The 26,257-nt window shown below is 33.9% G+C and overlaps 1 protein-coding gene across 1 annotated transcript in view; it reads right to left on the bottom strand.

The window, feature by feature from the left end:
- ASPH (aspartate beta-hydroxylase) overlaps window positions 1–25,343 on the bottom strand; it is a 98,677-nt gene extending 73,334 nt beyond the window's left edge. The window contains exons 1-4 of the mRNA XM_059836293.1: window positions 25,120–25,343; window positions 22,446–22,595; window positions 20,290–20,358; window positions 6,163–6,207 (exon numbers count right to left, since the gene is read on the bottom strand). Coding sequence (XP_059692276.1) covers window positions 6,163–6,207; window positions 20,290–20,358; window positions 22,446–22,595; window positions 25,120–25,135 — 280 coding nt within the window. The 5' untranslated portion in view covers window positions 25,136–25,343. The remainder of the gene's footprint in view (window positions 1–6,162; window positions 6,208–20,289; window positions 20,359–22,445; window positions 22,596–25,119) is intronic.
- Window positions 25,344–26,257: the final 914 nt, after the last annotated feature.

The raw sequence follows: 26,257 nt of genomic DNA, 5'->3' as shown, positions 1-26,257 counted from the left end.
AATCAGTGGAAAACGCTGCACAGAGAGGTTGTACATTCCCATCCTTTGAGGTTTTAAAGACCACACTGGATAACAGCCAGCATAACCTGGTCATACCTCTGAGATGACCCTGTTTTGAGCAAGATGTTGGAATAAGAATCTCCTGAAGTCCCTTCCAAATGGATTTCTCCTATAATCCTATGTCATTTTTCCTAGGTTCATATTTAAGTTCCAAGGTCACTTAAGATAAAACTACCTTCTTAAATAGACACGCACACTGCCCAAAACAAACTAGTTTCTCAAGAGCTGTATGCACAGAAATCAGTAGAAAAATAGTATTTAAGAAAGCAGAGGCTACATTCTAATGAACACCCCTGTACTGCTAACAATCTTGTAAAAGTAACTTTAAGCGGAACAATGCAAGTATTATATTTCAAGTTAGTCAAGTTTTCTAAAAAAAATAATTACCAGGCTTCTACTGGAGTCAATACAAACAGGACTAGTATGCCTCAGAACAACTTTGTGTAAACTAGAGAAATTTTATTATTTTATGCATTGTGAGAAAAATATGTATTTATTCCATTACCCTATATAAGTAATGGGAACAGGAATAACAGAATTAATCCCACTTACACCTTTTTACATTATTTAAATTACATGAAGATAAGTAGTTAGGCTGTACCTAAAAGTACTGTAGCTAGGAGTCCACTACTATGGAGTCAAGATCAGAAGCTAGAAGAAAAGAAGCCAAATTTACACTTCATTTTTTGCCAATTTTCTTCTGTGTCATTTAAAAAAAAAACCTAAAATTTTCAAAACCGTTATTAAGACTTACATTCATCTTTTGCTGCAGCAATATTAATGGCTACAAGAATAAGAAGTTACTTCCTTCCACAATTACCTTTAACTACATATGGAAACAAAACCAGTTACTTAGCCACTGTCTCACACTTCAGAATCTGGAAGCGTAGAAACAGCCACCCCTGCTTTCACAAATACAGTTCACTGCCCTTACGTATACACCTCTTTAAATAAGTCCTCATATCCTCTGATAACTCACATCTCCAATTCCAGACAAACGCTTGCTTTGCTTCATGAACAATAAATGGATTTAAAGTATTTCAAAAGATATTCAATATTTCACAGCCAACAAACACTTGGGGTGTGTAAAAGGAAAGAAGGGATTAGCAAGAGTATTTATTTGTTTTGGTTGCACATTTCTCAACTTTGCTTTCAAGCTTTTTATACACATTTATCATGTGTTTACCACCGATTCCTATTCAATCCTGTTGAGTATGTAATATGTTTACTTTTTGCAAGATATTATCTTCTCTCATCTTTTTATCAAAAAAAAGTTGCACTCAGTTTTTACTTGTGTGGTGCATTTTTTCAGCTTATGTGGTAACTTGCCATGTTAAGTCGAATGACAATAATATTTCATGGAGATATACAACAGCAAAACATATCTCTGGGGCAAAAATCGCATTTTATTGTGTGGTTATCTGTATAGCTTGGAGTGCTGCTCAAATAAAATGTTCTTTGGGAAAAAAAACAATTTTTTTTTTAGAACCGGATAAACTTTGGGTCATAGATACAAGAATATGTTAATCAGAAAGGCAACTCATTCCAATTTTCACTCCCAGACGGTTACAATTTCTGTCACATTAAGGGAGAAAATAAAAACTGATGTGCACTATACCACTGTGCCACCATTCTTGAGAAGTGTGATTTGAGTGCTCCTCTACCAATTATGTATATTGACACCTAACACAGCAAAGATGAATAAACATGTCTATCATCATCAAAACCTAAAAGAGAATGCTCATTATGCAAGTGCATTAGATCTTTATTCTGTCAAGATTTTTGCTAAGCACTATAATGTTCTTAACGCACACATCTTTTCCCTCCTTCACACATATATAAATATTTAGGAAATAGCTCTGTATATCATCTCTATTAATTATCACAGCTAGAATCTTAAGGTACTCCACTATTTTCTATGGCTTTCATTTGAACTATTTTTCATAAGTTTCCTCTAAGAAAAAAAATTAAGAAAAATGAGATTCTATCTTACCCTATTACCACATCTTATACCTCTAGGGATCAAAGCATGTTAGAAATACACCTACGTGCTGTATCGGAAGTCTGAGATAAGTGTATTGCCAACTGTTATACGTAAAATTTAAGCAAAACCACAAACAGAACCTTCAGGACTTTACTCTTACACCACCACCCACATGCATATACTCATGCTCAATTTCACTCCTTAGCATTGTTTTCTTTAAAACAATACCGCAGTATTACAATAATAACTCTTCAACTTCCATTACGAATTTTGTTCTAATCTCGTGTAATTTTATTGTGCAATTAATATTTCAACATACTAAGTGATATTATTTGTCTAGTAAAATTAGAAAATACTCCTTTTCCATATAAACTTGAAAGCAAGTATTGATCCAATAACATATTGAAGTATCTCTGAAGAAATATTTTGTAACTTTGTTTATTCTAATGAGACTACTGGATAAATCATTCCTAAATGTTAAAAATATAGAAGCTATAAGAGCAAACTAACACAGGAGGTTGCTTACAGAAGTATCACATACTTCAGAAGTCTTGTTTGAAGAAAATAATAGTTGCAAAAATACATAAGCTGTTCTCCAATCAAGTTCAACCAGAATACAGTAGTAGTAGCGTATCACCTCTTAAAATGTGATTGGAACCGAACAATACCCATCAATGGTGAAACAGGTGGCCTAATTTTCAGAAGTATATATAACCAGAAGCTTGGAAAACTCAGAAAAAAAAATCAGTAAACACAGTAAACTGAAAAGTGACAGTGAATCAAGTTTTCAGACCTAAATATAGCTAAAAAATAAATATAGAAGGAAAGGACGAAAGGAAAGCAGTACATATTGTCACAGGATCAATAAACAAAAGTCTTGCAACACTTTGGTTGAGTATACACTGAAGTCTCATAAATAAACGCAACGCTAAAGTTGGTTTGAGTGTTTGTGTATAAAATAGTTTTCTCAGTCTACTTAGGGAAAAAAAAGTTTAGCAGGGAATAATTTACATTTATTTGCTAAGTTCCTATGACAATACGTTCTATTAATGCTCCTCCTGGTTGCTTTTGTGAAACAGAACACTATATGTGTCCAGATAATTCTCTTAATATTGCTTTTAAACTTGCATTTGATATACAACATGACACTCATCCCCACATCAAGAAAACAGCATTTTAATGAAAGGAAACAAAGAAAGGAAAAAAACCCCAAACCCAGGCTTATAGAGTATACTTGAAATAACTGGCATCAATTTGATATTTCTGTTTTCAATACACATTGTTAGCCAGGCATATTAACATATGTACATATTTGAGTTTCACAGCAGACATTTTTGTTTTGTGTTTACAATGCCAGTACACACTTAACAGTTTTCAAAAAATGATTATGTATAGCCTTTGTTCACACTTATTTCCAGAAAACATTATCTTCTTATTGCTATATTTACCACATTCATATAAATATGCTGAATTTCTCATTCTTGAGGTCTGTTCCTCATTAGCACAACCAGAACTCTGTTTATTTCTTTTCTTTCTTGTCTTCCTTGGATGGGATTTTAACTATCTTTTTTGTTTCTTTGTCTTTTCCCACCTGAATAGTACCATTCTTTTCACTGGCTGATTTTTTTGTAGCCTCCTTGGGTTTTACATTTTTGTCTAGGCTTTTTTCCTTTTCCTTTCCTCTGTCTCTTTTAGCCTTGTCAGAATCTTTCTTTAATTTATTCATATCAACAGCTTTCTTGTCCTTTCGATCAGTAGCATCTTTTCCTTTCCTGGCTTTCTTTTTTCCTTCCTCATCTTTGATTTCCTCCTTCCTGGATTCCTGCTTCTCCTTTAATTTCTTGAGTGGTTCTTTAATTGCTTCTTTTACTTTTTAGTTTTTCATTTAAAAAAGAGGAAATGTTCAATAAGAGAAACATTCTTAGATCAGAAAACATCTTATGAGCAACCATCTAAAAGCTTTCATCGAATTCTTACTTAATGTTTGTTAGATGACAATTTGAACTTGTATAATTAACTATTTAAGCTTTAAGCCATTTAAACAAATTAGTTCAGACTTTTAGCAGTATCTCACACCATGCAGCCTGTCAATAATCTTAGCTTACTGCGACTGCATCCAAATAAAGCATTAATCTAGCAAAACCCATGCTCTATCATCTTACTGTTAGCTAACTTCTGCAGAATGCTAAAACCAGTTTTGTGAGCATGAAAATCACAGTACATTTTGAATCTTTGACAACAGTATGACCATTGTAGGATCTAGAAGTGTCAGGAGCATCACCAAAATAATTTTTCTTCACAATTTTCTCAACTTGCTAAAACTACAAATGAAAATGTTATAACAAGATAAATGTATACTACAACATTTTACTGACACTGTTACCTCAGATTAGGCCAAGACTTAAAAATTTATCTTAAGTATATATTTTACAAAAACAAGAAGGAAGTACACAATAATTAAGAAGGAACAGCCATGTCCTGGTGAATTAAATCAACACCAAAAAAGTTAATTTGGTTTGACCATATTCAGTGAAATCAAAGTAAGAATTGTAAATTAATTCCTATATCTTTGCTTTTCCATATGTAGTGTTATTAGTAATACTTTTTTGTTTGTTTTACTTTTGTAGTTGTATCTCTTGTGCTTATTTTCTCTATTTCAATTCACATTTGGCTGTGCCACAGTATCTAGATAACATATCAGAAGAGTCAGAACAGCATCCTTGAAATTTACATGTTCAATATTTACTGCCACTTTGGCTCCAGTTTTGAAAAACATTGTCAGTACCAGCAGCATTCTCCAGAATAAGGAATTTTTAACTCAGTAAAATTTAGAAATGCAGTCTGTTGAGGCAAAAACCGGGCAAGTGACAACATTTCTCCTGTAACATCTGCCTCAAACTGCTGTGTAACATTTCTGCGAGTGAACAATTCAATCACACAGCTCAGTCTAAAAGGAGTAACATCACGGTTCCTTCCAACTGTTTTTTGGCATAAAGCATTTGAAATATATCACACCATTTCTTCATTTTCATATCAAACATTGAAAAATAATCCAAAACTCAGGAATGAATTGTTAAATGACATTTATTACATTCTTCAAAACACACAATTTGCAACCACGTCATACTGAGCACAATGTGGAACAAATGCTAAGTATTTCAACTTGCATGCAAGATGCTAAGAAAAGTCACATTCATATGAGCATGAGAGCTTCCCTCAGCAAATGCACTTTTTTCCTAATGAGACTCTGTATCACAAACAGCATGCATTTTTCACATACTACTAGAAAAAACACATTAAGGTCTGTGTCTTTAACGCAACAAAGACTGCGTTCTTTACAAAGCTCCATGCTGCGTGGAGATAACTGAGAACATATAAAAAGTTAAGCACTTGAAGTACATCTGGTAGTTTGGTGTTTTGCTGAGGCTAATTAGCTTTTTTAGTCCCTTTGTTGCACTGAACACATTTAGACCATTATGTCCTGTTCATTCAGCAATGTAATTATAAATAAATATATGGCATAAACTATCCTACTTTTAAGCTGTTGGAAAATTTATAAGTATCATCACTGCAATCAATCCTGCAAATAATATGAAAGGGGAAGTTATTGAACTTTACCTAAATTTCTCCTCCCATAAGAAAGAAGTAGATGAAACTATATAAGTACAGACTTAAGCAGAAATTAAGGTGCTTAAGTCCAATTACAATATAGTAATAGTATCATGAATTCATGAAAGATAACTACAGGAGGATTTCACACAGGGCAAAATCTGCATATACATCAGAACTTTTTTTAAACATGCAGAATATGAAGTTAACAAACTCCTTATAATCCAAACAAGACCAACTGTTGTAAAAAAAATTGCACAAACAAAATACAATCTCTAGTTAGGAAAGCATTTGCATTGTCATTAAATTACAATTGGTAGTAAAAAAAAAAAACAACTTACTGAAAAATAGGGAGGATAATAATTTGCTGTACCATTAGACAACACTTAGCCAACATAGCTAGTATTAGTAAACATTATTATAACCTGCAATCTGTATTTGCAATGCGCATGCATTTCAGACTTCATTATCTGCATAAAGTTCCACAAGAAAAAGAACGTTAAAAATACCTTTGACTTTAGGTTTTTTCTTGGCTACCCCGCCTGGCTCCTCACCTGATTTATTGCAAAATGGAAATAGGTTATGAATATACCTGTGATGTTCAATAAACATGACATAAAATTTTCCAATCTGCCATGCCATATAAAAAGTTACCTTTACATAGCATGCTGCAATGCTATGGAGAGATACCGAATGTTAACTCATTAAGAATAAAGCATCTTCAGCAGCAAAACCACCACAAGTACTGAGATGGAAGGCTAATTAATCCAAGAAAAGTACAATACCAGATGCACGCTACTTGCTTCTTAACTTCTTGGAGCTAGCTCAGTTCTCTCCAGACAGCGTGATGCCACACAATTATTACCAATATCCCAGCTGATTTCTCTGCTAGGTATTGTGACAGTTGTCTCTCAAACCCACTAACTTATATTTCTATACAATTTTATAAGTATTTAATAAACATGTTAACTCAAAAGATCTTCAAGCACCTATGTACTGTAGATTATATAAATTGAGTATTTTCTTACAATGAATTACAATATATGTTTCTTTATCCAATGAAAATAGGTGTTTTGGCAAAGGTACTGCTCATATTCCAAAAAGCAGTTGCCATTTCATTTCAATTAAAATACTTACTGCTTTACTTAAGACTTTTATTAAAAAAAATAAACCTTAATCTCCAAAGTCAGGTGCTGCCTTCCTTCCCCATTGTAGCTAACAGAAACTGAGGCCATTCAGCATCTTGATTGTGCTTTATACCTAGTTGAACAAGAGGCATGAAGGCAAAAGCCTTCCCCAAAATACAAATAATAATTAGCCTCATCTTTCTAATATTATAAAAAGAGATTGGATTATCACCATGATGCTGCTGTGGATTAAGACCTATACCCCATAAACACAACTACCTTAACCACAAAAATCATGTGCATTGCTACCCGAAAACCAACTAGGACGTTAAGAAAAGTTATGGTAAATATATTTTTTAAACTCATACATAATCTTTTTAAACTAGAAATTATATTCCCATGTCTCAACATTAGGCTTCTCATTGAGACATATAAAGTGCCTACATTGGACATCTGAACCCCGAGATTAGGTTTCCAGAAAACAATTAATAACTACCCAAACTGCATCAATATACCTCAACATTTACTCTTAAAAACCAAAACGAACAAAAGCCCCATATTCTACACTAAAAAGAAAATATCGTAAATTTAAAGAATGTAGCCATTAAAGTCATTATAATCAACTTGCATCTAATTTCTATCTTACATGTTTTCAAAGTATCAAGCATTGACATTATGGCCAAAATTCCTTATAAGTAGGTTAGCCAAGTAGCCAGCTAGTTTTTAGATCAGTTTCCTTACATACTCATACCTGGGATATGAAAGCCTTTTTAAGCTCTTCCCTCACAGATTACCATCATTGCTCAAGTTCAGAGTTCTAACTTGACTAAATTCATTATTCAGTCTTACTATTTCTAAGCAGTGTGTGGAACAGTAAGTAAACAACTTTCTCATACAAAAGGAAGAATAGACTCCAACTTTCTTATACTACAGCATCAATGAAAATATAATTAATAAAAGGTCCTCAGAATTTAAATTTCCAGCTCCCCCTCTTTTCACAGTAAATTAAATGTTACTGTGTATTTTAAGATACACTCTTAAAAGCATGTCTTGACAGGGAAAACAGAAAATTTTACAAAGACCTGTATACACAAAAATTATTATACTGATATTTAGATAAATTTTTAAATAAAAGTATATGCACTATGTTGAAAGATTACAAAATACCCTTTTCACTGATTATTGATATTTCACTTGATAAATATTCAGGCAAGCAGTAATTTGTTTCAGTCTGCTTTTATACAATGAATAGTTTTAAGATTCTCAGCAAATTATCAATGAACGACATAATTCTGTAAATCATGTATAGTTTAACATATTATGAATAGACCCATTTACAGTAAAAGTATGTAGAATAATATATTTCAAAATCTTAATATTATGTAATAATCACAAAACAGAAATCCTGCTGCATCTTGATTTCTGCCTGGACTGGGCCCCTACAATGCCTACAGCATAGTGAAGTCTCATTTGTGAATGCCAAACAGGCTGAAGCAAGGCATGGGTGCAAAACACTTCACTTTCCCAAAATAGCAATGTCCTGGGGCAGGTGATAAAATCTAGCATCTAAGTAAACTCATGGGCAAAGACTTAGGCTCTTACAGCCCTGGGGCACACAAAGCAATGTCCAGAATTTTATGAAACATGTAACTGAACTTGTGGACCCTTACTCTAAGCTCCAAATCAAGTGTCTTCACACTTTCTTTGAGCTAGTTTTTAAATTCCTTCTTTTTTCCACTCAGTCCTACATTATAAATGTCCAGTGCTGGCAATGCAAAGAGAAATATAGAATTTATAACCACTTATGTGGTTATAATGGAATGTCAGAAATGGCTGCTATTGGAGTCAGTGAATTAAAAAGTAGACTTCAAAGTTAACATAGCTGGATAGGTTTCCAATATTTTCCAAAGAGCTGCTTTAAACAGTCATACTAAAAATCAAATGTTCATGTTAAAGTGGTTATTTTTACATAATGCTTAATGGTAGATAACTTAATTTCTTAACTGATTCTTTGAAACTTAGAATATTATAAAGAATATTATAAAGCATTCTATTTCTGCAACAAAATCCATTTTTTCCTCACAAAAATCTTCAAGAACAACCTCCACAAAAAGAACCCCTGAGTGAGAACACAGCTTTAGAATTTCAGCATCAAAAGTATATGAATATTATTTTTATTCAGAAAAATAAGCACTGCAAAACAAAAATAATAGCCAGCACAAAGCACTCAGTCTTTTTGAGCAGTTTCACAGACGTTGACAGATAATATTCTCATATTTAACAATATATTGAGAAACCTGACATTTATTCTTGCACGTGCAAATTTTATATTATTCATTTAATAATACTGAACACTTTAATATCCTTGCTATACAAAATGCTTTGCCACTTGAAAAAATTCCTATAAATCAATTTCACCACAACATCTACCTGCATAAAGCCTTTTAACCTGCAGCATCATGCAACAAATGTAAGCTAATTAATGTGGCTTATCCACTTACATGTGAAAAAGGAAGAGGCTACTTCACATTTACCATAGAAAGCATACGGTCAAGGTTAGCACTAAGCAGCTGACAGACAGAACTTGCTACCCTGCTGCAATTTGTGCAAAGCCTGGATAACAGAAAGTGTCAAACTTTAAATATCAGGGCTTGTGTTCAGGCTCTTGCCTTAATTCATGAGGTCCCACCAAAAACCTCCTCCACCACACAGAAAATTAGCAAAAGATGTTAAAATTGCAGAACTAAAAAAGGAAATGCAAATCTGTAAGCCAAAAACATTATTAACTTTTTTTTCTCTCCTTTTTGTTTTCCTTCTCCGGCAGAACTGCAAGTCAGAAAAAGCTATGATTGTTTGCATATGCACCTGCACATAATTATTACTATCATTCTGCATTTATAATATGCTACATTGTATATACAAGGTTTTCTGTTAAACAAAATAGCTTACTGACAGAAGGCTAGCACCCACTTACCTTAAACTGAACTCATTACCTGTATGCAGATTGCCAGGCATACCAAAGCCTGTAACCCTCCCAAATGCAAGAGAGCTTTTTTAATTCATACAACTAGCATAATAAAAAATTAAAATACTCCCAATATATTCTCAGTAAGTTGCTTAGATATCTCTTGCTTATTTAATTGCCAAATCGCAGAAGAAAAATTCAAATCAGAGACACAGGGCAGAAAGCATTTTCTGAAGTCACAGATGTGTATGTTGCATCTTGTATAAGATACAAGAAACCAACAAGCAAGTCTTGCCTTTATTAGCCTCATCTTTAGGAATCCATCCTAACTGACCATACGAAAGACAGTATTTAATTTAATTCATGCTGCTGTGCCATCATTACAATAGCTATTTAACTGATGGCAACTGAATAGGGAAAATAGTATGCATCTGTCCAAAATGACCGAACCGTACGCAACAGCTCTCCCCAGCTCTCAAATATTAATCAAATTATATTTAAAGTATCAGCGTTATTTTCCCCCATTTGACCATTAACTACTATGAAATGCAATGAAAATCCTTCTAATGCTTCAATGCATTCTTCTTCTACCCTTCCATCCAACTGTAAACTATATGAATAACTGTCATAAAAAAAATCAATTTCTTCTAAGGCCAGCCAATGGAGACTAACTAATACTGCAAAATTACCATAAAATGAAGCCTACAGGTGCTAAGACTTATTCACTGACCTTGAAACAAATTTCAAGAGTGAAATATTGAACACGCTCTCAAACCAGCTAATTTTTTGAGGAGAATAAAAAGTTGCAATAGGAATTTCAACAGATATGCAAACAATTTACTGTTTATTCTATTCAGTTCTAAGTTATTGTATACATTATGAGCATTGTGATTCCCCACCCCCATATAAAACACTGTCTTACTTTCAAATTAAATATCGTTGAAAGTGGTCACAGAAATCTGGGGTTCAAACCTTCCATAAGTTCTCAGCCATTTCAGATATACGGTATTAAGGGGTTTTTTCCCTACAAATTCTTTACACTACTATCACAACAAAGCAAGCAAGAGCTTATGCTACAAAGGTTAATGCAGTATTTTGTTTAAAGGTTGTAAAAGTATGCTGAAGACTGGCAGTTAGAATATCAAACATTTACCAACACTAGAAAATGAAAAAGCAAAACATTCTACATATTTCTAAAAATGATGGTCAAACTGGAAGACTACAACTTCAGGTCACAGACATTTACTTCTGCAGCTCTGTAAAACGCAATATAAATGACCTGTAAGGAATATGAAGGTAGCTGATGAAAGCTCCGCGTTCAATTTAACATAAAATCACTAAATTTTCATTCTTTACTAGCTACAAAACCTAGGAAGTGCCTACCATTTAAACAATATATTTTCCTTATTAAAACATGGTTTGCTACTAACTGGCTCCTATTTTAAATTCTCAGACCAAAAACTGTAGGTCAAAACCAGCAGCTTTGCCTTCCGAAATAATTATTCTAAAATAATATCAGAAGACAAAGCTGCTACAGCTTTCTACCTACAGTTTAAAACCACTTTAAAAGTTTTCTGGACTTCTTTTAAAACATTAATATCCTGACTGTATTTTATGTAACTGATAGTCACCATAAATCAAACTAAAAATTTAGGTTTCAATTTCCTCAACTAATTTCAAACTCTGTGTGGACTTAGAAGCAAGAGTTGAGATACAATTCAGTCTTCCTTACTTATTTACATATCATACTCAGCTTAACCTTTTTGCTGTTAAAATGCTTTTCAAAAAACGGCCATGCTGATCTAACCCTTACTAGCCAAGTCCTGCTTGCAATCACAACAATTAATGCAATTCATTAAAATCAAACTCTTCTATCCCAAACTTTAGGAGAGCTTTGACAGCTGTGCTCACCACTGGCGAGGGTTTAGTTGTTAACTCAACAGGAACACCACCAGGCAAAAGTGAACACTTCTGGAAAAAAACCTATATTCCATAAACTAAACACTCTAGAAAGTTATTTACTGTTAGTATTTCCCCTAGGTCTTCCCTCCCTACCCCTTTTTCTCCTCCTACAAATTCTTTATTCCCACACACTTAATAAAATCAACAAGGAACTTCCATGATATTAAATCAGAACTTTCTTGGCCTGCATTTCAACTCCCTAGCCCAAGTTAAACTGATGTGACCATTATCTATTTCAGTGCCTGTACCTTTCTCATGGCTCAAGCAATCTATTACCTCTATTTCACTTGAAACTTCATCAGATTAGAAATGTGTATTTTAACTATTTGGTATAAACTTTGTAATACAGAATTCTCATAGTAGATGTTTTCCTCCTCTTCTTGGCTATCTAGTTCCATTACTGAAGCATCTACAATAGAATTCAATGTTCCATGACAATTTTTCTAATTCATACTGAGAGATATTATTATCCCACAAAAGTGATGAAACTCTTATTTCTAATTCAAATCTGCTTCTAAAGAGGAAAAAAAAAAACAAACAAAACAAACCAAGGTTGCTCATTTCCTATGTCTTAGATATTTTGCAAGTTTCTTCCACTTGCTGAGAAACTTCTCAGTAATATTCCACAGATCTATTAGCATTTATTTTCATAATGTATGGGTTGGTTCTTTTTATTTGCCTTATGCTTCATATATCTCATACTAAAACCCATTAAATTGACGTGTTACTAACTTTCTTCTAACCTAATCCTCAAATATTTGGAAGAAAATGTTACTAATGTTTATGTGGCTCTATTTAATTTGTAAATCTTAAGCAGCAGTATTAACACTTCACAACTTTTTTTTTTTTTTTTGAAACACTTCACTTGCTTAACACTAACACTTTTTCTTTTTTATTACTTTTTAAAGATTGAGTAGAACCCTGAAGTGGATGATTTAATGAAAGGTTTTTTTGAAACTGGCATGTTAACTTGCTTTAAAATTGCCATGCCATAGAAAGTGAAAATGCATTTAATTCAAAAACAGCTTAAAATTTCAGCCTGCAACCACTAGTGTTAAAATGTGAGTATAAACTCTATATAGGAAATAGATAGAAACTTAAGCATAGCAGGCATCACAATAGACAATTTCACATAATTTTAATAATAATCTGATTGAGTACGCTATTCATGCATAAAAACGAGAGCTCAGTTTCAGCTTTTAGTCCAGGAAACAAACTGCAGAACACAATTATAAACTCCCCTTTCTATACCAATAACTTTATGACAGAATTCATGTACATGAAAAATATTTTTGGAACAACTGTCATTAAACAGTTTCATGGGAAAAGGATTAAAATTTGCAAAAATGCATTAAGTTCTTGAATTTAGCAAGGAATAGAAGACATTACATTCTATTTTCCAATTAGTCTTTAATATATTCAGTATTACATTAGAAATACATAGTCACAGCTTCCCACTTCCATAAAAGGCCCACCTTAAAAAAACTCAAACAAATTTCTAACAGCCTTTGTGATATGATTGTTATATTAAAAAAATGACTGAAAACAGACAAATCAGTGGGAATAAACCATATAGTGACATCATATCTTCTGAATACAACAGACGTTAGCTAACTTAGAAATAAATGTTTCTGTAAGATTTTCAAGCACTTTTAAATGAAGTGCTTTTATTTGAACAGGTAAAAAGAATCTACCTGAGAAATCAGTGAATCACAAAATAAATTATTTATTAAAATTATATTTCACAAGAGAATTATCATTGTCATGTTTACATTAAGGATTAACATATAAATATGTATTTACATAATGCAGTCATGCCAGAATACTTTACAATTAAAGCTGTTACAAAACGCTTCAGTTAATGTTTGCTAGAAAGACAAATGTTACAGTGTTAACAGGAGAGGTTATTACACTTAGCTTTGTAAGCTTTGTGCACAAAATGCACAAATTGAAGCACATACAGAAACCAACTACACAACTGCAGATACACATTTTATTCTACATATTTACACAACTGCGTAGTATTTGTCATCCTGTCACGAAAATGGAAAAGTCACTGAAAGGCTTTCAACTAGCGAAACTACATCACATGGCTGACTTTAGTTCAATCTTTATTGCGTCCATTTGGGAGTTTCCCCTCAATGCCATAAATTCCTGTTATATTAAGACTGATGGTTTCATGGATATTTTCGAAAGCCAATCAAATTAGTCTCTCAGTCACTGGTTCTGTAAATCCAAAATAACACAAGTCTTTTTTCCCTGAACCCCTTCATTCTGTGACGTACCATCAACATCATCTGCAGCTTCGCTCTCTTCTTCTTCTAGTATTTCAAAAGGAGTCAATACATCATAGAGAAATGAGAGAAAGCCATAAAACCAATCAGAGCTTTCCTCTGCTAAAATATTAAGGACTTCCTCAAGGGAATCAATATTTTCATTACTGCCATCTTTGGTCAGGCCTACACAAGAATAGAGGAAAGAGAGAGAGAGGGGGAAGGAAAAAAAAGAGACAGCAGTTAGGTGGAAAGAGGAAACTGTAAAAGGAGGATCTGTGAAAGACATCTCATGTCACAGACAGCAGTCTTTACAGGAATGCTAATTAGGAAATAGAAAAATGTTAAGAAAGTTGAAACTTTCAAAAGTACAAACTATAATTTGGACAATAAACATGCAGAATATTATGCCAAAATCTTAAAAAAAAGGCAACAGCTTTGCTTTGCTTTCCCTTCTTCCTAGTCCTAAAACCAAATCCATTTATATTCAGTTTTCTTGCTGCAGCATTTACCTTCAGACAATTGTTTAACAGGAATCCTCTACTACTTAAAATCATTCAATTTGCCTTTTTTTTTTTTTTTTTTAAACCATCATGTTTAAATTTGTGAGCTTGCATTTGATAGCGGAGAATAACATTTAAAAGCAAACCGTATTTAAACAAACTTGTCACAGACATACTGTTAAGGGTAACAATTATTCTACCATGCAGAATTTTGATTTTGCTTAGAAGTGAGGACTCTAATTGCTGGGGTTGTTTTGCAGTTTGTTTGCTTGGTTTTTTTAACATGCTTCTCAAATATTTTTTTCTATGATATATATTCGACATGATACACTTGATCCTCAGGAATTAATTCCAAACCTGAGGATATACAGAACACTAGATAAAAATGAATAGGTAGCCAATATAAAGGGTATATATATGTATTGTTACATAGAAAATCTAAAGCACGCTAAAGACAGCTAAAGTAGAGATAGCCAGAGGAGCAAAAAAAGAGCTCGTCACTTCTAAACTTTCTGAAACCAGGAGTTGCTATCTTTGGCTATGAGACCCACTGATCTAACTGGTGTTTGCAAAATACAAATAAGCCATGATTAATGCTCTCTTCCCCCCCCCCCCCCCCCCCCTGTTTTTTTGTATTAAAATCCACTGCTTTAGAGTTATTATTATATAACATTTTGACTTTTCTGTTCTGGGAAAAGATCAACAGAATGATCACGCAATGACAAACGTCTATTATTGGTAAGCTTTAAAGCAGGAGAGGGAGGAATTCCCACTTCTAACCAGAACAAACCTTCATTTGCGTTGGAAGACGAAGCAGAAAAGTGGGCTAAGGGTGAAGACAGATTGTTGAGACATAAAATTAAGTGAACATGTTGCACGTGCAGACTACAAAACAATATTAGGTGCAGGTTAATGAAACATTCAAGATAGAGGAGTTCATGGCAGAGACATTTAACACATTTCAACATGTTTTTCTTACAGCACACAGTGAGAGTATCAATGATAATTCTGAGGAAACTTCCAAGTCCATGATGTTCCACATCCTTGTACCTGGGTATCCAGAACCTCTACTTGAGTGATCAGCCATTCTCTTTAATTTTTTCACTGGATAGCCCAAAGGTTTAAAAATGACAAACTGAATCCAGGAGGCAATCAAGGTATTACAAATGTCCCTCTCCAACTTCTTCCATGGCTTAGTTCTATAAAAATTAAATTTTATAGACTTAACTTTATGCACCGTAGTCAGTCATTATTCCAATTTGTTTTCAAAATCTGGACCAAGCAAGATGTAAAGACATAAACCAAAGTAAGTATATTTACTGAAGAATGAAATCTCAATTTAAGAATGGAAACCTGAATCTAAAAAAAAAAAAAAATATAAATCTAAGTTATAAACACAGAGTAATAGATATTTGTTTCATTCTCGTCTGTCAGAATCTGGCATTAAAAAAAAAAAAAAAAGAAAAAACCCCAAACCAAAACACCACTCACAAAAGACCCCAGGGTTTAGATAGCATTTCTGTAAGCATGTGAAGAACCATATAAATGTCCCTGTTCTTGCACTAAGTCAAGAATATACTCTTGGGCAATTATCTTTATAAAATATAACATAGAGTACAGCAGCATATTTTCTTTGAAAAGTTTAGGACACCAAAGGGAACCACAGAAAATGGGAAGAATACGTCTTATAGTCTTTACCACAAAAAACACTGAACAATGAAACCCCAAAACCTTTCTTTACAATTCCTTACAAAAAATATCCAAGATTAATATAATGGCCTTTGAAGCTAAGGGTAAAAAAAAAAAAAAAAAAAAAAAAGGAAAAAAAAAAAGACACTTCAGCCTGAGTTACAGCAAGTAACACGTTTTTTCATATATTTATCTTTTTTCTTTCTTGGAAAGAGTTAAAATAAAAAAACCCACCAAACTAATTAATACTCAAACTATTTTTGGTCTTCATTCATCCCCATAATTGAGAAGAACTGCTTTTCAAAGTAAAACTCACATACCGATAAGCACACATGAGCATAGTAAGAAATGCCCGAAAGTGGTGACAAAAATGGAACTGCTCAATCAGGCAGCCATGCCATGCTAAATCAGCAACTCACAGGAAATAACTATTTTATTTCAAGAGAAGTCTAAACATTACAATTTAAACCAAACAGTGATCGAGGGAGTCAAAATCTTTATCTGTTCAATAGTGTTACCAACCAATGGGGCGGAGGGCTTGCCTACATTCGTTTAACAAGACAAAGCCTGCAAACATCTCTTTTACAAAGGTGAGCATATGCAAGCCTTTAATATTTGAAGGTGCTACAGTAGAATGTGAGAAAAATAGAGAAGAGTATGAAACTTATCCCAAGCAGCTGAACCGTACAAAAGCATTCTTTTAATACCTGTTATCTCACTACAGATTCTCTGAATGTGCAATCTTTTTACCACTGCTTGCAAACATCTTTTTCTACTATGTGTGAACCAGGGGAAAAAAAAGTTGTTTTACAGAAGCTTGGAGTCTGTTTACTACTCATTGTTTGCTGATACACTAGGGTGAGTTTTTTTTCTATTTTCTGCATAGCCGGACTACTCTGAACTAAATGCACAAGAACAATATATTGATGACTTCCTGTAGCTGCAGTTCCGAAATTGTACTAACTACTGCAACCATTTAAGTAGAATTTCTCAGGGTATTGTCGCTTGTTAAAAAGGACTGAAGTATAAAAAAAAAGGCTCGGCTCCAAAGATTCTATTACAACAGACATTGGTACTCCCTATACATGCATTTTTTTGTAATACTACTAAAGCCACTGTTTCTCTGTACTCAATTCTCAAGTACAGAGGTATAGCACTCCTCCTGAGAAGAATAACTTCCTTCAAAGAACAATCAGAGTGAGGTGGACAAGAAGTGGGAAGTGAATTACTCATAACAACAGCCCTCAAAGGAGCAAATTAAGAAGCCTCTCTTCCCATTACCAAAAGGAATTCAGTAAACAGAACCTCACAAATAACTGTGAAAAAGAAAGAATCTGCAAGGTAACTGCAGACTAGCTTCAAAAAGTTTGCATTTCTGCAAGGTAACTGCAGACTAGCTTCAAAAAGTTTGCATTTCCACCCTGAATAATTTTTTTATAAGTGGATACAAAACTAACTCAACAAATATTTGAGGCTGATTGGCTGGCGAGGTTTTAGGTGGGGTGGGGAAGAACACACTTCTTGCACACCATTTTTGAAATTACACAAATACCTCGAGAGAACTTAATCATCAAAACTCCTTTGATTTACACTTCCACAAGTGTAGTTGTGGAAGGCTGCTTGCGGCTTTCTAGTTAGGTCAACTGCTAAATTTGGAATTCAACTGGTTGCTGAACGAGAAGAGTAAGGAAGCAGTATATGTGTTTAAAACAACATTATTTAGTTCTTTGCGCTCTTTTGGGAACAGCAGGAACAAATAAATAAAAAGAACAGACCCTATAATACCTTATATGTACAAGAACAGTAGATTTTAATCCTTCTATTCAGGTGTGCCCAAGTAGTACAAAAAAATACTAAGTTGTCAGCTACTAAACCATTCTTTGACATATAAAATAAACTCATGCTGATAGAAGCATTTCTCAAAATCAAAATTAACTTTAAAATATATTTATCATTAGTATACAAATTAAATCTTTACATTTGTAGCGAAAACTACAAAGATTATGGAAGTGGACAACATTAAACCACTGTACATGCCACAATTTCAAGATACAGTAGTTTAGTAATAGCTACAGAACAGAAAAGAAAAAAGTATATGACTTCCTAGCATTAAACATCAAACAGTAGTATCTCCTTTTTAAGTCAGTATTAAATTAGCAGAGAAACCACTTGCTGTTATGGTACTCTGACCCAAAGAAAAATCCCCGAAAATAACAAGTTTTCAAACACAGCATATGCACTAACAAAATCCTCATAAATAAAATATAAAAGGAGCTATGCATTCAATATTTAGAAAGTTAGCCTAATGCAGTCGAATACAGACTTACTATCTGGTTTTCTTTACTACAAAGACTTAATTCTGGAAGACAAACTCCTCAAGAGGGAATCTAGTCTTCCAGTTTCTGTATCAATGAAATAATTTTAGTCTGCATAGTGGTGTTCATTTTTTAGTTCCTATTAAATGTTAAATACAAACAAGCACAATAATTTACTGGGAACTTCAGTTAATAATATTATATGCTAGTTAGCAAAAAAGTATATATTTATATTCATAATTTTTATCAATATCATGTAACTTCTCAAAATTTACCATTTCCTTTGTACTGCAGAAAATATTCTTAAAATTTAATGAGATTAAATCATATTTCTAAGCAAGTACTCAAAAATAATAAAAATAACTTTTCATCTGTGACCTTTTAATGTCACACTTCAAGTATAAGGTTTAAATGCATGTTAAGACAAGCTTATAATAGAAACACTGTCATGTACTGGCAGAATTCCCAGCTATATCGAGTTGCATAAAACACAGATGTAACAAAGCAGCAGTGTGTTTCTGGCTACCACCTTGGCAATCTGAATCCAACTAATATGACCCACAAGAGACTGATATCCACTTTCTATACACTACGTAATAGAGAAAGATTAGAATTGTAACTATACAAAGTGTTATCTTATTCACCATTTGCAATTAATGCCCAATTTGTAGCTCTGAAGTCATTCAGAGCACTGGAGATTCTTTGGAGTGCTTCTCACATTCACACCACTGCAAAATGGTTCAGTAATTTTGATTGCATGGGTTTTCTTTAACCATGAAGGGATTAATCAAATGAACCCCCCCCCGAAAGAATTACTTATTTCTGCAAACATAAGTGGGGAAAAAGAAACTGATGATAAACTGATTGTTATGGAGTATGAGTTTCAAATAGCAAGCCATAACATATTGATGAACCTATTGATAACTTTGACTAGTTTGAGACACTCCACGTTGCTCTCTGCTCAAGCTATTATTTAGCACCCTGGGTTTTATTTGTTGTTTTGTTTATTTAATTTGACAGGTTTGTGTGCCTAGAATAGGTTTACATTTGAACAAATCAATTAAATCAAAGTAAACCTAACATCAGGTATGCAAGAAATATGTATCCAATGCTTGATTGTGAAGCTGAAGATGGTAGTGCTTTAACTGCTAGAAGATGTAGGCAGAAGGGCAATATCATGAAGCATGTCTAGTGATTGAAATTTCTCTTTGAAGATACATAGTGAGCAGAACGACATTCTCCCATACTACAAGGAATAGAAGCCTAAAACCAGTGTTTCAACATCAAAGAAAAATCCAAGTCATGTAGGATTTCTGAAGCGCAAAGAAAACGAATAGACTTGTGGAGAACTCAGAATAGAGGAAAGACAGTACAGAAATATGCTAAACAAATAGTCATCTAAGAAATACAAAGGCCTGTTGGAAGTCATTTTAAAATGGACCTGGCTTAACATGTTAACATAAACAATGTTTTAACTCTTGAAGCATCTTAAGCCCTGCATCTGATTAATTTATTAATAATCACAACCATCTTTTCAACAGTCAACAGCACCTAATTACTTACAGGACTATTTTGAAGTTAAGTGCTTTCCACTTACATTGCTATATTAGAAGAAAAAGAATACAACTTGCTCCAACAAGTTGCACACACAATCCTACTTGCATTAAGAAAAAAAACCCACCACAATTAAATGAAGTTCTTCAATTATGACAAAACAGAAATATTGTTTTGACATTAAACAAAACCCAAACATGACTATGACAACTGAATTATATAATTATTCCACCTGTATTTGTACTTGCCTAGCAATACTTTAGCATCTTCCACATCAAAATCTCCATCTCCATCAGCATCATATATCCCAAGCTTCCCTAGAAATCCAAAGAGAGGAAGAGGAAAGAATTAGGGATTCAGTAGTTTGTTTCCAGCACAGTGCTTTCAATGTGCGAAGGTTAACTGTCAATGCTAGGGGTTTTTTTAATGATTTAGCCATACTCTTCTTAACCACGTTTTAAATTTCCTGGAAAATATTACAAATATTTTAAGTTCCTTTCTGCATTGCCTAGATTTTAGACTGAACACAAGTTAGTCTTTTTTCCACACATTTATTTCGGTGCTCGCAGATTTTAAACAAATCTGTAATTAAGTGATGCGTTTTATGTGAAAACACTTTGCTCAGAATAAACCTAAGTTCACAAGGAACATTCAACATGTTTGAGGGAAAAGAAATAATAAAACAAGAATTAATCAAATAATCATGGTTTGTTTTCTGATTATATGCCTCTTGCCATTCTAAATTATCTGGAAAAAAGATAGGTATGTAATTTTTAGTGCCAAGTTAATAGATGGTAAGCAACCTACTTTCTGGACAAAGCAAAAACGTTCATCATTTTATCAACAACTGTGTAACATTCACTGCAGACAAAAAAGTTGTCCATCCTTTTATAGGTGACTATAGGTGAATACATCAAACTGCTCACTTTTATTTTTGAAACTGCAGCTCTACCAGCTGTAAGTATAAGCAAAAGGAGAACCCTTTTTTCTATTCAAAAAGAATTTTTAGCATAGAACCATGGTATCCAGGATTAGAAGTGTCCTGGGATCACCAAGTGAGTAGAGCGCTATCTAATCAGTTTTGATAAAATTCAGACTTAACTTTTAATAAGATTGAAAATCTGCACAATGTTTGCAGAAGAACTCTAAGTCCTTATAGTCTGCCAGTTTATTACTAAATTTGCCATTCTCTAAATGGATGCAGAACTTGATTGCATTAAAATAAATGAAATATAGTTCTTAATATGGTACTTAGAAAATTAGAAAACAGTTTTGTGGAAGAAAAAGTACAGACCTGGGTCTAGAATAGACAAAAAATAAGGCCATGACCATTGTGTGGAAGCAATCAATTAGAAAGGATCTTTATCGCTTTATGGTTAAACACAACAGATTGGTGGAATACATGTAATTCTCTAGAAATAAGAAGAATTGTATCATCTTCAAAACCATGAAGAATGAGACAGATGAGAAATGACTGAGTTTCATGTCATTGTAGAAGAATAGTAATTCTCTAAAAAATTAAAAACATAAAAAAGTAAACCAAAATTTTTAGTCAAGGAACTGTAAAGCAATCTTATTTCTCCAATATCCTACCTTGTAGAACCTCTGACAAGTTATAACGGAAATCCTTTGCTTTGGCTGCATGCATGGTAAAAATACAGAAACCATTATTTGCATCACTAGAACCAATTAAGTTTCAAACCAGAAGCTTCTCTTAAAATCAGTCCAGATCAAAAAAGCACGTACCAACACACTCGTAAAGCTGTAAAGCTTGCAGAAGTGCATGTTGAAGCCTACAAGATCAGGGATAATAGCTCTACCTATGGACATACATCTTGAAATTTGAGACGTTAATTTTCACCCTTAGATATTACATTAACAATACTATCTTAACATTGGCATATTGAGATACAATTATCACCCTTACACACTTAATCCTGAGGTCATTCAACAGCTCATTCACGAGAGGATGACTGATCAGTTCTCTTGACTCTATAGGCAACACAGTCCATCAGAGGAGTGGTAACATTAGCTGCCCACTTTCAGCCACTGCTGCAAGTTTCTGAGAGCTTAAACTGACACAATGCATATTTAGCTGACATTTCAAATGAACTACAGTATATATGTTACAAACAGATCCAGATCTATCCTTGGAGATTGCTTCAACTCTTTAATAAATGCAGTATGTTAATAACCTTTCCCAGTCTTATGAGACTCCCATTTTAACATCATAATAGAGTTCAGCATTGAAATGTACTTTTTGAACTGCATTGCCTATTCTTATCATGTAGGTCATTTGCAAACACCGCAGCAGTCAATTCAGCTATCTAGAAATTTAAAATGGCCTCCATTTAATGTATATCATAATTATTATTAGAAGTGTTTTAAGATTTAAAATTCTTACCTAGGACTTCTTCATAATCCACAAGTTCAAACCAGACAACTGCTACTGATGTCCAAACTCCCAGCAAAGCAATTACCATAAACCAGGTGAAAAATGAGCTTCCAGAGAGGCCTTCTTTCTTTCCATTTTTGCTTCCTCCATGCTTAGTTTCTGTTAAAGTAAGGCAAACAAGCAGGAAAAATGGATTTGTATGAGTTATAAAATTATGACTGAGGATATAATTATAAATTTTGTTTCTTATGACTACACAGAATACAAGACATTTGAGTAAGACTTTTTTTTGGTTGGTTGGTGGTTTGGTTGGGTTTTTTGGGGTTTTTTTTTGTTTGTTTGTTAGTTTGTTGGTTTTTTTTTAAACTTCACCACTGTTAATTGCTTTTCATATTACTGTGAATTATGGTGGGAAGCTCAATGATTATCTAAGTAAAAGCCCTATAACCAACCAAACACCAAAACCCAACATGTAATTTGTCTTAACAACTTAGTTGGAAATCCCCCCTTCCTCCCCTTAGTGTATATTTATACAGAGCTTAACATTTTTGAGATGCTTTGCATTTGTGCCAACAGTTCTCAAACTGCCACCAGAGGGCAATATGACCAGCAGAAACAGTTTGGAAGAAAAGCATTTCTTCTGTAGCAAGTTTCAAAGCTAGTTGAATTAGTTCATGGAATCAACATGAAAATTCAAATAGCCTAAGAATACTAAAATCTAAACCATATTAAGGGTAAGAGTCCAAGTTCGGACTCTCTACCAACTAAAAAATATCTTCCCTGTTGCTTAGAATCAAGCAGAGATTCACTACGTGAATACCTTCAGAATTCCAGACAAAAAGTACTCTCAACAGCTAAATATCAACATGATTGGTTTTTAGAATAAAATGGAGTAGCTCTGAAAAATGAGCAATGAGATTTGTGACTGACTGACTTATTTCTGTACTTTCAGACCCTGCTTGCCATCAGGTTCACAGCTGTAATAAACAAACCTTTTATTACATTCGTTGTGCTATATACTGAGTTCAGACCAATTTAAAAAAACCCTGACTCATGTCAGCTTTTACTCAGCTCAGCATTTTATTGAAAAAAATATTCTTTTATTAAGACTACTCCATACAAAGATCAAATAGCAGCTATTTAGTTTCTTTTCTATACTAAACAAAAATTTGCCTTGGTACAGGCTGTCCAACAATATCCAGAGAGAAACCAAGATGACTTAGCCTCACATCAGGCATGTATTGCTTGCTACTTGCACAGTACCGTAATTACATATGTGCAAGGTCCATATACATAACTCATCATACCACCTCTCTGGTGGGAAAGATGTACAGGTAGCCTGAAAACAGAGGCAAAGACAAGCAGCATGTGCCAGTACATTCAGAAATATGATCAACTGCATGTGAAAATTATTTAATGTACTCTTGAGCTAGAAATTTTAATATTCAGAAATAAACAATTATATTGTGTAACAGCAGAACTTCACTACTTCTGTGTTCCAATGTACGCAACGGAAGCTTTGTACATATTTAAGATGAAACCTTAAGGCCAAAAACATTCTAAATGATTCCAGGTTACAACTTTGTTCTAGAGCAAACTAGGTATTAGAAGAGGCAAACAGAAAAGAGAATGTTACTTTATTTCACACTTACTCATTTACCTTACTGTTTTCTACTGTTTACTGCTAGTTGCCTCTGAAGAAAGGGGCTTTACTTATTAATAGAAAAGAACAGGAAAATGAAAAAAAAAAAAAAAAAAGACAGACATTTACGTAATCATGGCTGTTCATATTTTTTCCAGTCTAAAATACTGTTTCATGCAAATCCCTCAAAAACAGATTCTGCTATGAAAACATAATTCACAACAGTCACAAAGATATGTTTTTATGCTGTGGCCTATCTCGTACAAAAATTATTCTCAAAACTCTTGAAAAATTCTGCTAAGAATTCAACCACAGCAGCTTCATCAGGCGATACTTTAATACAAATGGAAGTTATGTAAAATAAAATTTACCTGTGGTCTGCACAGGTAACCGTACACATAGGGTCAGAACAAAACATTGCAAGGACTGACACTGGCTCAGAGCTCACTCCAGACAGGTAATTGTCAATTCAAGCTCTTACCCTGCACATGCTGCCAGCCATGTCAGAAGTAGGTCACTTGCCATATCTGGTAAGCCTGTGCTTACACCACCAGATGTCTTTATGCAGACATTAGAAAGTCTTAAAGTGTGCTCTATTCCTCAATGGCAAATCTTTAAAAGTACTATACCTCACCCACCCTGCATTAAGAGTCACACCTAGATAAAAATATATGAAAACCTTTTTCCTTTTACTTTAGCTTACGTTAAAGACACCTAGTAATTTCACATACTCCAAAACTAACTTTAAAGTCAGATATTTGAAGACAAAACAATGTCTCTTATGTTAATGTGTACTCTACTCAGGCAAAAACTAAGTTACAATTAACCACCTGCCATAAACTCATGAAATACCTCTACTCCAGAGAGCATTTAATCAGAAAAGAACAAAGGCAGCCTGTAACACAGATTAGAACAGCAAACTGGTTAGAAAACACCAACATACCACAGTAAGCCAGTTATTTTGCTGATTACAAAATCAGACATAGCTGGTATTTGTAACTACGCATTTTCCATTTGTTCACAAAAAGGTGAAGATTATACCTGTGTCGTCAGCCATAACATTAGTGCTCGGTTTCCACAGACAGAGTGAGTGTGTCGATATCTCCAAAATTAATGTTGAAGGCAGAGTAAGAAACAATTTATCCTCACTGTAGTCTTGCAACAGGAGCAAACAAGTTCCCTAAAGCCAGCTCAGTGGGAACACGAAACCAGACCCAAGAGAAAGCTCTCCTCCAAGTCTATTTTTAGAGCAGTTATCCTCAGGAGCCAAACGCTTTTCAGAACTCATATGGCAATCTAGTTCTGACGACAATCAAATTCACTTACTCCTCCTAACAGAGCATCCTGGGTAGTTGATCCATTCCCCTCCCCTTAATCCTCCAACATCAAACACAGCAGCAAATGAAGCCAAGCACATTGTACTGTAGTATTTTTGCTGCAATGTATGCCTCAGTGCCTGAGCTCTAAGGACATTAAATCCATCAGCATAAGCTGAAACACAAGTCTGGACACAAAGTTTGCCTGCTTGCATTTGTTAAGTTGGCCCTCACCCAAGAAACTTTCTCCATGTTGGCACTCCTCTACCATGCTTCCTGAGTACCCTGTAGAGACTGCTCATTTGAAACTTGCTAACTACTTCAAGAATAAAAGACAGCTAATTTCTAAAATGTAGTTTTGAGTCTTCTAATAGTTACTTGAAATCAACCACGTGCATTCCTGCCAAAGAATTTTCAGATCAGAACTATTCCCCTGGTACACCTCATATTTGCTTCTAGCAGACCCAAAAGAGGGTTACTGCTAGTTTTGCCAAAGCAAAGCCTATTTCCTTGGAGTGCAATACACCACATGCCATAAAGATAAAGCAGGCAAAATTTCTATTGCGTATTTGTTAAAAGTAGCAGAAGTGCTGATTTTTCTTTGTTGCCCTCCCCTTCCAGAAAGGGCTAACACTAACTCATCTCACTCATTCCTCCTTTAAATTCTCACAATAGCAACACTACCTGTACAATTTAAAGCTAACACAAATGATTAACGATCAGCATACTCTCTTCTTCTTAAGGACCAGAAAAGGAGGGGAAAAAACCCCACTAATACATTATTCAACTTATTCACATCCTCAATTTTAGCGAACTATTCTTTTCCCACTGCATTTCAAACAAAAGCCAGCTGCTTTTGGGTG

The sequence above is a fragment of the Gavia stellata genome, chromosome 3 (genome assembly GCF_030936135.1).
Source record: "Gavia stellata isolate bGavSte3 chromosome 3, bGavSte3.hap2, whole genome shotgun sequence".
In the NCBI taxonomy this organism is placed as follows: Eukaryota; Metazoa; Chordata; class Aves; order Gaviiformes; family Gaviidae; genus Gavia; species Gavia stellata.
Note: the sequence above shows the minus strand (reverse complement) of the source record. Positions and strands in the feature narration are given on the sequence as shown.